General features: G+C 39.7%; 1 protein-coding gene across 3 annotated transcripts in view; it reads right to left on the bottom strand.

Annotated features, from left to right (window-relative positions):
- Nucleotides 1-12,814, bottom strand: part of psme4a (proteasome activator subunit 4a) — a 38,521-nt gene that overhangs the window by 4,602 nt on the left and 21,105 nt on the right. For all 3 annotated transcript variants that reach the window (XR_016094203.1, XM_088933884.1, XM_088933883.1), the window contains 19 exons: nt 12,645-12,707; nt 12,385-12,480; nt 12,108-12,239; nt 11,714-11,923; nt 11,209-11,345; nt 11,071-11,124; nt 10,487-10,616; nt 10,274-10,355; nt 9,692-9,845; nt 9,282-9,351; nt 9,060-9,185; nt 8,205-8,357; nt 6,087-6,191; nt 5,679-5,770; nt 4,885-5,016; nt 4,274-4,482; nt 3,896-3,981; nt 3,203-3,331; nt 2,759-2,914 (listed from right to left, as the gene is read on the bottom strand). Coding sequence is in view for 2 of the 3 variants with exons in the window: in XM_088933884.1 (XP_088790010.1) it covers nt 2,759-2,914; nt 3,203-3,331; nt 3,896-3,981; nt 4,274-4,482; nt 4,885-5,016; nt 5,679-5,770; nt 6,087-6,191; nt 8,205-8,357; nt 9,060-9,185; nt 9,282-9,351; nt 9,692-9,845; nt 10,274-10,355; nt 10,487-10,616; nt 11,071-11,124; nt 11,209-11,345; nt 11,714-11,923; nt 12,108-12,239; nt 12,385-12,480; nt 12,645-12,707 (2,316 nt within the window). In the remaining variant the exon portion in view is untranslated. The remainder of the gene's footprint in view (nt 1-2,758; nt 2,915-3,202; nt 3,332-3,895; nt 3,982-4,273; nt 4,483-4,884; nt 5,017-5,678; nt 5,771-6,086; nt 6,192-8,204; nt 8,358-9,059; nt 9,186-9,281; nt 9,352-9,691; nt 9,846-10,273; nt 10,356-10,486; nt 10,617-11,070; nt 11,125-11,208; nt 11,346-11,713; nt 11,924-12,107; nt 12,240-12,384; nt 12,481-12,644; nt 12,708-12,814) is intronic.

Genomic DNA, 12,814 nt, shown 5'->3' with positions numbered 1-12,814 from the left:
CCCACAACCCTCTTCTGCCACCACTGAAATCACAGCCTGTGTACTCACCGGGCACCTCACGGGGCTATTCAAAAGAAAACGTCATGAGGGATAAAAATAAAAATGTATTACGGAAATTCTTAGTCAAAAACAATCACGGCTACCAAAGTTAACAGGAAAGCCGTAAACAATAGAGTGAAAGTAACCGCCCCATGTTTAAAACCACTCTAGGAATCATGGTGTTCAATGCTTAACATATAAAAACATTAAGAGTCTATTCTTGCAAGTAAAAGAGTTTCAATATTTATTAATTTTACACTTTAAATAAACAATAGACTGCATGTCATTTAGGAAAATCTTAATTATGTTACTGAACATAATGTTCAACTGCAGCTCATAAGCAAAGAGTGATGCTGCAAGCACCACATTAATTAACCACTATTATCCCACAACGAGCCCCCCCTTTTCTTCATTCCAGCCACACAATTCTTTCACAGGTTTCAATGAAAATAAATGACAAAACATTAGGGTCAGGTGTATCTGAAGAGCAGCCTAAAAACCTAAGAAAACCAACATTCAGGCAGCTTTGGGAACTGTGATCAGAATATGGTGTGTTTTCCACTTTGAAAAAGAAAAGGTCAAGTCCAAACCAAAGTTTACAATTTTAGGAAAGCAGACTTTGAAGGAAAAAGACATATCTTAAGAGAAGTAAATTGGGATATGACAGATATTTGGTGAAGAATTACAGAATTTGGTGAAGAATGTTGGCTACAACAGTTTTAACAGATTCAACTTAAAGCAATGAACAGATTTATCTTAGGAGCTGAGCTAATGAAATGCTAAAAAAAGTATTCCAACTGCCTACTGTTAAAAACACATATTAGAAATGCTAAGAGAGAAAAAAGAATGTTGCAATGGAGGCTAAAATAAATGATAAATTATTCCTTCATTAATGTAATAACAAAAAACCCCAAAAAGGCTGAAGTAAAATGTATAGTAAGTACTACAACTCAAGTGTTTACTAAAGAAGTCAACATGCCTTGGGTCACAGAACCACAAAGGTCTTTATTCAATGGTATTCGCATAGTAGAGGCAGAACTGTTTCAGGTACTGAAAGCACTCAAGTTAATAACTCCCCAGGGCACGATGGTATCCTACCAATGGTACTAAAGGAAACAGGATACGTTCATAGGCCATTGAAGCAATTCTAACAGTCACTCAACACAGAATGGATGTGTTAGAAGAAACGCTGTTTTTTACTTCTTTTTTCTATGTTTCAGTGTGGAATTTACATGTTCCTAGCCTAACCATTTTCCAGTTTGTTCATTGCTACATGTCTCTAGAATACTTAAGTTTTCTTTTTTAAACTGGGGTTATGTTTAACTGTCTATAATCTTTGTGTATATCCGTACACGCTAGTGAAGGCATCTTTAAAAACCCAGAAAACCTTGAAAAGTCTTGGGAAAAAACTGCAGTGAAAATTCAGCATTTCTGTTTCTGTAAGAAAAATATTTTCAGGACTATCTGAATTCCCCTCCCCAACTTGAAAACCTATCTCCGCATCTTCGATCACACTGCATTTGCCATGACAGCAGAACAGCTCCTGTAGCCCTGAGGTTTCCATAGCAACAGCCAGATCAGCAGATCCCTGGCTGTGAGTGGGGGCAGTGCTGATTCAGGAGAGGAGAGACTGCGCCAGCACTAGCCAGGCTGCGCTGGCTGCACACACGACACGCACACCTGCTTACATAGCACGATGTCAACTTACTTTAATGTCCTTCCTAAACTAGCTCAATTCCAATACCCAAAGACAGCAACTGTAGAAGCCATATTACCAATGGCAGAAACAATTACCACATTTCATCAGGAAAATGCCATATGGCTGGCTATCCCCAAAGTCTGACAAGACAGAGAGTACACTGTAAAAACATGTATGATTCCATGATTCCATGAAATATAGAAGCTAACTACTTAGCCTCTTGAGCTGATGGGAGACAGGCGCAGCCTTGAACTTTTTTAAATTATTAGGGTAATGGTTGACAGTTCTCTGAATTCATTATGCCTATCTTCATCTACATTTTTTAAGAACATAACTGAAAAGCACTAGAATTAGAAAGGAACATGGTTAATCAAAACTCCAACAATAATCGCTGGGACCTTATAGTGCTCAAAAGTAATCAATTACATATTTTAGGTTGTAAAACTTGTGAAGGATGTACTACTGCCAGAATAGTATATTTGCCACTTGGAACGTTTAAGATATCTGCAACTTAAGCATAATTAAAATAGTAACATTTACAGTCATATACCTAAGAGATTCCAAAAACCTAATGTCGTTAGCTACACAGGTGTGACTGTGATCAGTATCACATAGCAGCAGTAGATAAATATATGTAGTAGGATCCATACTTTTTATTAACAAAAAGGGGTCTGAATTCCATGCTGGAGCAGCTAATTAATTTACAACTGAGTGGAGAACTACCAGAAGAAAATGAAGATCAAGGTTTTTTTCCAACCTCTATGTTAGGAAGCTCTACCCTGGGTATTCATTATTATCAATTAGGGATCTCATGGGATAATTAAAACCCAGCACAAATAAGCACAGCACACAGTGTTCAGATACTTCCTTAATCCCATGCTAAGCTGCAGTGACAAGGAGGGTGTTGGGCTTCAGTTAAAGGAGAGTCTGCAGTGTTACTTCATGGAAGGGAGTGTGCCCAGACACCGCGTGCAGTGAAGCACTCTTTACAGGTGACAGGAAAGGATGCAGGTCACACACCTCTAGCTGCTCATCCTCCAGTAGCCTCACGACCAGCCATCGCACATCCTGTACCTCCTCCTCGCTGCTCAGAAAGTTGAACAGGTTGTAGAAGACCATGGTCTGGAGATAGGTCAGCACTGAGTACCGTGCATGCCAGGAGCTGCTTCCCGCTATCTGTCAGTCAGGATAAGAGAACACAACAACGCATCAGGAACACCCATTTACCGCCTACAGGGACCAGAAAAAGATCCCGAAACCAGGTTTTCAAGCTTTTTGAAAACAGAGGGACTCAGATTTTCTTGTCAGTTAATGTAAAACAATCACCATCTTGCAGCAGGAGTTGGCACTGCCGCAGATTCTATTTGAGGTAAACTATACTTTTAACATCTACTCTCCATCCTTGTTCTCCAGAATGTTCTCCGGTTTCTGCTATGCACCTTCCTTGTTTCCTAGGACTCTCACCTCTTTGAGAACTTGTAGCACCATTGGTATTTGCTGTGGATACAGCAGTCCCTGAGACATAAGTGACAAGCAGGTCTTGGCATCTCTTTTCAGTTCATCGTAGCTGTCGTCATTTTCTACAGGTGCAATCTGACGGGATATTTACCATAGTATGGTGAAGACAGGAAGGTCTCTTACTCCGAAAACATACACAGTGGATGAAGCCTTTTCTACTTTCATTAAAAACAAATCCAGAATATTTGTTGCTGAAATAATGCATGGTAACTTAAAATGAAGTTTACGAGATTTCTTTTTTACATGAACGATCTACCCCTGTAAAAATAAAAAATAAAAATGAGCTACTTAAAATAAATGCTTTCCCTTGTTCTAAAAGCTATTTAAGTAGTCTACTCTTTTCTGTTTAGTGTGCTCTTTTTTGTTTGTTACATTATTTAGAAAACTAAAGTTTGGTTAAAGAAATTCAATGAATTACTTTAAATGTTCAGTATTGTTATATAAAATTTTGAGAAAATATATTTTGCAATACTTAAAGTAGAGAAGTATATTAGAACATCCTTAAATTTAATTTGCACACCCAAATAACTTGAAGTCTACAATCAGGATTGACGTGCTCCTGAGTGCGATAACTGTAACAGTGATAACAGTGCGGTCCTGTACAAAACAAACTGTCAGCATGGGACAGATGCCACACACCTTGAACAGCAAGGGTAACAGCTGGAGCTGCTCGGGGACAGCAGTAGAAAAAGACCTGCCTGCACTGGCCATCAGCCACTTCAGCACTGAAACAGAGGAACAGACGTCAGCACGGCATTCAAAATTTCACAGCTCAGGGTTTTCTTTATCATCTACAGTTCTACCCCTCCTTAAAACACTTTGTTAGTCCTTCAGAGTTCAGTACATCAGTTGCCAAAATGAAATTCTTTCTAGATTAGTAAGCATCATCCTTCACCATCTCTCCTTTAACTTCTCTCTCCCTTTGGTGTCTTTTCTCTTCACGACCTTCCTGTCTTTCTCTCTTTCTTCTGTGTCGTGTCTGCGTCTTTTTCTCTCTCCCATGTGTCGGTCAGTCACCTGTCTTCAAGAGTCTAATGGCCTGTGTCCTCTCATCCTGCTCTCCAACTCCATTCTCCTCCACTACGTGGTTCTGGATCTCCTCATCGGCTTCTGTCAGGGGCTTAAGCTTCTGCAGGACCCTCTCTGTGAAGTCGGAGATACGTGGAGAAGAGGTGCGCTGTGTGTAGGGCAGACTGACGTCGATCATGAAGATGTAGGTCAGGACACTGAACAGAAAACAATAGTGTGGGGATTATGTCTTAGACTAATAGCTATTGTTTAACTATTTCAGAACAAAGTTTACCTATAGTAACAAAGAACAAATATACCTGTCTTCCAATTCATAGTATGCTAGCAATGTCAACTGCAATATATTTTAATTGCAAATATTTAGATATATGCCGATGTTTCATAGAGGATTATAAGTTGCCTTAAAATCCACAGCCTGTTCCTAAAATATGATAAATATCTGACTCCTCTGCATCTAGTGAAATAATTTCTCACAATGTGAGTTTTTGGTTAAAATAATGGACAGACATAACAGTAACATACTATTTTCTATTTCACTGTTAGACATAGGTTGGTAGCTCCACGGAAGGTAAAAGCACACTGTTTAGGGAGAGTCATACCTCCCTATCCTCTCGCGGACATTCTTGTACACCTGGGTGAGTTTGGGTTCCAGGTAGCACAGCAGTCTGTGTAGGAGCTCGGCAACGCGCCACTCTTGCTGCGCAAGCCCCCCCTGCAGCACGTACAGCCGGCTGAACAGGACACACAGCGTTACCAACATGGCACACACAAAGAACAGACACCGTTCACCCAGAACACCAGCTCTACAGAAAGTTACACTCTTGCTTGTACAAAAAAAAAAGGAAGTAAGTAAAACCAGAATTTTCAGCATGTTCTGCAGCCTCACATTAACAGGACAAAAAACACCATCTGAGGCAGGACCTACTTGCACCCTCTTGTAGAGTGGACCTATTTCTTTTCATTATGCATATCTCATGTTTCTCAGTCTGAAAACAGCATGGCATCTGATATCAGATAGCAAATTTCATAATCATAGAAAATATTTTTTTCTGAGACTAATGTAATGCAGAGGTTAGCCAGATTAATTTTTCAACTGCAAATTCAAGACAATATTTTAGCATGTTAAATCAGTTTAAAGTGCACTCTCCTTCTGCTTGTGGTTAGGATCTCTCAGTTTGCAGTGGAAATTTAGGACAATATACAAGCTTTCAGACATCCCTGAAACTTAAGGTGCCTTTTCCATGTTATTAAAGAGTGGAATGCTTTACAAAGAAAACCAGGTTCACTTATTATAAGCCAACAATGTCCTAATGCCGTTATTTAAAATATAACATTTATGCAATCATAATCTACACAATCCCTGCTGAAGGTAGGTTCTAAAAACTTTACTCACCAGGCATCTACAAATGAGCCTCCCTCTCCATTGAGGGGCGACTCCATGAGCATCTCGAAGAGCCAGTGCAGTTTACGGGGGTCTCTGCTCTCCTATAGGGGAGCAGACACAGAGTTTCACATACTTCAAATAAATAAATTGCGATAAGTGACTCATAAGTATCCTTTAAACAAATTAAATTGTGAAGAACAGTTACGTGAAACCTCTAGATCTGCACAGGTTGTTCTTTTTCATGCATCTCAGTGAATTTAAGATAATGATGACTGGCTATGTTAATAACCACTGCCTAATAACTTGCTTAAGATGCTTTGTCAGACGCGAGTAGAAAAGTCTGCTCTTTTGTCACAAACGCAGAGTAAATCAGAGACTCCACAGGCTCTATTTTCTAACACTAGGTGCGATACATACGCAGGCTGTAGCAATGCAGGTGCCCCAATCACTGTAGGTCTCCACAGTTATGTTGGACAGAGCTTTACGGATCAGCGGACACAGAAACTCCCAAAGTTTCTCCACCTACAAGAGCCACACAAAATATGACAGAGTAAGAATTGCCCAGTTTCCCTGAAAATTAGTGCTGCTAAAAGAGCTGCCTGAGAACAGTTAGGAGCATAGGATCGTTTAAACTGAGAAGCAGATGGTTCAAATAACATTAAAAACATCAACAAATGTAAATGGCTTTTGTCTGCATAGATACCTCAATCAATAAAATCAAATCTAATTTGTTTTATTTCGTCTAAGTCTCCCTTTCCCATACAAAGCAATGCATCTCTGATCTTTTTCTGGGAGAAATAAAAAAATAATATTCTAATCATTACATTTACTGCCCCCTCTTGGCTGTACAAGGTATAACATGAAAACAATCAAGTGTGCTGAAATCATGTTAACCCTAAAACCTTTAGTTGGGAAATATACTGCTGGGGTTCTTGGCTGCAGTTCCTATACCTACAACCATCACTGGAAATGGATGTTGGAAAATAATAGAAGATGCATCACAAGAGTGTTGTGATGCATCTTAATCGAAGGGTGTTGAAGATGCATCACAATATCTTATCTAACCTGGTCTGCAGATTGATAGCAGTCATTGCTGAGAAAGGTTAAGCAGATGCAAACTGAAGCATACTCATTCTGTTCCAGGTGACTAAATTTCGGATAGCCTATTTAACTTCAATCCAAAAGGAAGCCAGAGAATGGTGTTTGGTGAAAAGCATTTTGAGAACCTATCAGCTTTCAGATCTATGAGCTGATGATCTTCTTACTTACAAGATTAGGTGTGTACTTTAAGTGCTTCTTGCTTAAATCACACAGTAAAACTTCATGCAGCTCCCTGTCATAACTACAATGTATAACTACAAAAAATATGCCATATCAGTCAGCTGTGTCAAGAATCAGAATAGCAAACTCCAGAGATAATTTTATTATTCCAGTTATGCCTGCAGTCCTGGTTACTGTGTTTTCATAGACAGGGGTACTTCAGAGAGGTTTAACTTACTGGCTGCTGATTTTCTCCATATCATACAACAGATATCCTTAGTGGTGGAAAGAAAAGACTCCTCTTCAATCTTAAGGGTGTTTCTTAGTTTTTAAAATTTGGTAAGACACAAGGTTTGGCTCTAATGAAGACACATTTGTATATGTGCTGGTGCGATGCAGCTGTTGACTGCCCTCACATTTTCATTTAAAATAAGGGGCTGGCTTTCCTTTAAGTGCTGCATATTTTTTTCTCTTGGTGTTTAAATGGTTTGGAAGGTTTAATAACTTCATTGCTCAGGGTTTCAATGCATATAATGTCGAGAGGGTTTTAGCACCTTTGAACTGCCAGATGGGATGAATCCATATTTCAGATGCAATGACTCATACCTGCAATTGAAACTGGATTTTTTCAGTTTCTTTATAGATTGCACTTCTTCACTTTCACAATCATCTCTGTCATCCTGTTGAGTATTCATCCACACAGCATTGGCAACTCATCATCTCACATAAAATTCTATCACTGCTTGTCTGCAACAGTGAAGGCTGAGTCTTGGACTGGCAGAAATTACTCTGGGACTTGTCAATGGGAACTGTGGATCCACAGTATTCTTCATTAAACTCTTATCACCATTATCACCATTCTAAAGAAATATGTTTTTCTTCTACACAAAGCTAAACACAGGTAGTGGGAATTGTTTATAAAGGTGGTTCATAGCCAGCCACCTTACATTACTGTGTGAAAGACTTTACATATAAATACTTCAAACCACTAATGTAATGTCAATCAAAGCCCAATGTCTGTATTGCAAAGAAAAACCCATATATATATATACAGTATACCCATAAAGTTGCACATCATAAAGTAAGACATGCAACAGCATATTTACTGTACATCTCACAAGTCTTAAAACCCTTCGTGATGAATGAATACTGAATTACAAATAGCTGCAGAGCCCCTTCAGTGACAGTTCCTAGCTAAGTGAATCAGTGGATATGTTGTCCTAGCTTTTGACTCAAGTATGCTGTAATGACATGAGCCTAAGAAAGAGCTCTCACCTCAGTGAAGCTCCAGTGCTTGCAGCCACGGATCAATCCGGCGATGATCTCGGCCACACAGCGCTGCGTGCTCTCATGGGAGTCGGCCACTAGCCTCTCCATGTGGGGCTTCAGCACTGGCAGGAAGGCATTACCGAAGTTTCTGAACAGCCCCTGAAGCAAGGCACAATGGAGAGGACCTCAGCAGGCTCCAAGGGTGCTCTCTTACAAGCTAGTCTACATCAAACACACTTACCAAAATGACACACAGGACAAATTCCAGCTATTATTAAGGCTCTAGCTTGAGTGTTTATTTTTGATAATGTAATGCCCCTTTAAAATTAATGAATCACATGTCTAGTTATTTTATGAGAAAGACTTACCTGTTTATGTTTACATCATGTGGGGGAAGCAACACAAATGGCTTACAAAAAGTCAAGATGTGTAGGACTTGAATCAACAGTTATGTTTAAACTGCACAAACTGTTTAAATTGTTCACACTACACTGCACATTCGCTAGTTAAGTCTCATTTAGAATACCGTGCATAATACTGGAGGCTACATCACATAAAAACATTGCCACTCTATCCAGGGAAAATCAACCAAATAAATTCATTGGAATAAAGGAATGCCCTAGACTGACAGGATGAGTTTCATGTAAGATTTTAATTAATTGTAAAATGCATCTAAAGTGTAAGTGATGCTGCACATTTCTAATAAGGACAAACATGTAAAAATCAGTAATTACAGTTTAAAGGGAGGTGCATTACTTAAAAATATATACCCTGATTACAGAAGCCCTGATTACAATAAAAGCATTTTCTTTTGAAAACATTTCTTTTAAAGGTGTCCATTCCGAAAGAATGCTAATTTACCTTGAAGAGGCAGAACCTGCGTGGATTGAATTTATCCTTTCCCTTCCTGTCTTCTAATGAAAGGAACTTAATCAGCTGGTCAATGAATTTAGGATCTGAAAACTGGTCAAAGATAATCTTCTCAATCTGTAATTTTTAAAAGAAATAAACAGTTCATATCTGCGATACACACAAAAGCAGAAAATTTTAGAAAGTGTGCATCTCAGAATTTGTAATTTGTACCTCATTCAGCTGCTCTCTCTTCTGGTTCAGCTTAGGCTGCTCCTCCACAGGGGCATAAAACATCATCTTACTGTGGGGCAGAACACAAGCCACTCAGGACAGTGCCACTACAAGTACAGCAATTTGACAAGTGAAGTCCAGCACGCTGCCTGGTGAACAAATACTTAAATGCCCACTTCATTTCTTTCTAATAACATCTGTGTATTCATTCTTTTAGGGCCTCAACACAAAAAAAAAAACTTTCACTTCAGTTTTTTCTTTATAAACGTTTGCTAATGTGTATCCTGCAAAAAAGAAATTCACATATTCAGCCCCTCACTGTTTTTGAATCTTAAGCCTGTGGGGTTAATACCAGTGTATCAGAAAACACTGGGGTGCAGAGAGTGTGCAGCAGAGGAGCTGAGGCATACCGTGGCCAGCTGTAATAGCCCCAGTGTGTCTTCTCCACAAAGTGAAAGGCCTCCCAGGCCTCCTGGGTCTTTGGCAAGCAACTGCTGTCGTACTGTAGCCACCGGTTGTCAGGTCTGTCCCCTGCAAGGATCTCATTGGGCGGACTGCAGCCACCTGGAACACAGATACAAGGAAATGCAAAAGAACATAAGAAAGGCCTCAAACAACATCAGGAACAGGTCATTCAGCCCATCTGTATCATTTGGTAGGGCTACCCCATCATATACAAACAACAACATACTTCTTCAATACACTATAGTTTAGGTTGCAAACAGCCCCATAGAAGAAACCAGGCAAAAAATAAGTACAGACTGACCTCACAGAAGCCACGATCTTTTACTGCTCTGACAATAAATGCAGTTAAGTGGAAATGAGTGACTGGGAGAATTTTTAGGTGGGAAGCCATAAATATTTTTCTTGGCTTGTCACATGAACGTCAATGTCTTAACTTTTATTCTTCCACATCAATTCCTCATTCATTTCATCTATGAATCTGCTTCATCAAATAGTTTCAATGCCTTGGCTTCAGCAAGATGACTTACTGATTTCATAAGGATCGATTTCCACTTTCTTGTGAGGTTTCTTCAGCTGCTTCATTATCCCAGCCACAGCTGAGATGGCCATCTGTAAGAGAGAGAGATAATGCTGTATTTACAGGTATAAATTCAGGTTGATCTGACAAAAGACAATCTAGGAGCATTAGAATTAATTTCCTTCTGTGGTGTAAGCATATGTGTGTGTGTGGCCATGCTAACCTTGCGGACAATGAGCGCATCGTGGTTCAGACTCTGAACGAAGAAATGCACAGCTGGGGCTGGCAAAGGATGGTCATCCCGGAGCAAAAGAGACAGAAACCCAATAGCAATGTGCTCAAACTTCCAGGGTCTAAAAAACAAAAAAAAAGATCTCATTACAACAATAATTTCAAAAGGAAGTGTAAAAAAAACCAGCTTCTACTGATTTCCACATCTTCCCAGACTCACAGCATCCCAGTAGGAAAGTCACATGAGATGGTGGCGTTAAGACAGTAAGCCAGTGTTTGTTATGCATTTTGTTAGGTATTCTAAAATATGCCAATTTGAGTATGATACATGGTGACATATGCTGTTTATTAAATAAGAATCACATAATGTCCATCTTCTATCAAAATATAATTATCCTTTAAAAATGCATTGTTACATAATACAATACTTGGTCTAGCAAAAAAGCACCAAGTATTTACAAGGGTACTGAAAAAAAGTGGAAGAACAAGAATGGTCACTGAAGTTTGATATCGATGGAAAGCCACAGCAAATGTTTGATAAGATTCATTACAATAAAGAAATATCTAGGTACTTACAAATTTCTCTGATTGAGGCTTTCCAGGAGGTCATTTACTAGTTTTTCATATTTCCTAAGGGAAAATATAAAACTTTAGTTCATCTATTAACATACCTATGCACAAAATCTGCGTAATAGCGTATGACTCATTACTCACCGCAATGCATCCAGATTCCTGGCCTGCTGGTACTGAATGCCCTTCTCAACATCGTGGGGTGAGGGCAGAGGTTGGTTAGGGACAGTGTTTCCAGACTGCATGATTTTCAGTGCAATTGCTGTAGTGCTTTCAGGTATCTGCAATTAAAATTAAGAGTACATAACCCACAAAGAGCTAAAAGTAGAAAGTAGTTCTACTGATGAGACAGCTTTTTGTCCACACACACAAATTAAACAGACCCCTTCAGGACTCCAAGATAGAGCATAAAAAGAAGATCACTATTACACACAAAGATGTAAAAAACAGCCTAACAATGTGGAAATTCTTATTAGCCTGTTTTGGCGGCAATGCTGAACACCCATTTTGAAAGCATTAAAATGACATTTGACTGAGCTTTACCTTATCTATCCAAACATCCAGATCTGTAACATACTAGTTGAATGGACAGATGGAGTGCTTGAGACTAGACACAGTACAAGTATAAGATGCTGTTAGCCTTGCTTACACCGAAGTCCAAACCAATGGTCTCATATTGGCGATGGATCTTGTCTGCCAGATCGTCAAACAGCCGCACAATGGATGGCTTCTCGAGAGACATTGCAGAGCTCAGGCCAGAAGACACGATGGCCGGCCAGGTCTGGGCAATGCAGTCCCAGTCATGGAGATTTGCCAGGCAGACCCCATTATGATTTCCCACGAGGCAGTACAAGGCACCCTGAGACAGAAATAAAAACTCTGCTATTATATGGCCATCAGCACCATAGGTAAATAATAGAGATATAAAATAGGAAACTAAACCTAAACTAAACAGAAAAGGAAGATGATATGAAGAGCATCTTTGAGCACACAGAGCTGCTATTAGATTGTGATCAATAGAGAGTGGGAGATGTATATCATACTTTGAACTGCTGTTGAGAGATGTCTTGCCGGCCTGGCTTCAGGAACTCCAGAACCAGGGGTATCAAGTCCCGGCAGCAGAAGTTGTAGGTACCAAGAGCAGTGAAGAAGACACTCTGAGCTTTACTCCGCACCTGCTCAACACAGCAATCCCAACATTACTAACACTACAGAGGGTGCTGACAATAACTGTTACATTTAATCCAAGAGTTAGTGAAAAATTAATGGCAAGTTAGAAAAGCAAAAGAAACGGTGGCAGGAGACAGAGACACTGCTTGCCTGGCTGTAGGTGCTGGTGGAGAGGCGCAGTAGGTCCCTCAGCAAGTCCTGGTGAACTCGCTTATATTCACACCCCTCAACTGTCAGCTTCCTCAGCTGTTGCACACAAACACAACACAGGGAACCCACAATCACTAGAGGCCAGCACTTATATCTTTGTAATTCCACACAAATACTAATATGATAAATGATCCGCACAGGAAATACATTTTAATTGGAGGTACACATGACATTCTGTGACTGTTACAAGCTGTACCCACCTCATGCTGTAGCATGACCCTGTCTATCAGCAAAGCTCGAATGTGCTGCTTTCTGCCATGGAGCTGCAGGGAGAGAGAGACTGGGATTTATACACTTGAAAACCTTTAGGATGCAATATAGTACTTCAAGCAACATTTTCATGTATGTGAAAGATTTACATAAAACATAA

Source organism: Atractosteus spatula, chromosome 15, assembly GCF_055471065.1.
Source record: "Atractosteus spatula isolate fAtrSpa1 chromosome 15, fAtrSpa1.hap1, whole genome shotgun sequence".
In the NCBI taxonomy this organism is placed as follows: domain Eukaryota; kingdom Metazoa; phylum Chordata; class Actinopteri; order Semionotiformes; family Lepisosteidae; genus Atractosteus; species Atractosteus spatula.
This window is presented reverse-complemented; position numbering and strand designations above follow the sequence as displayed.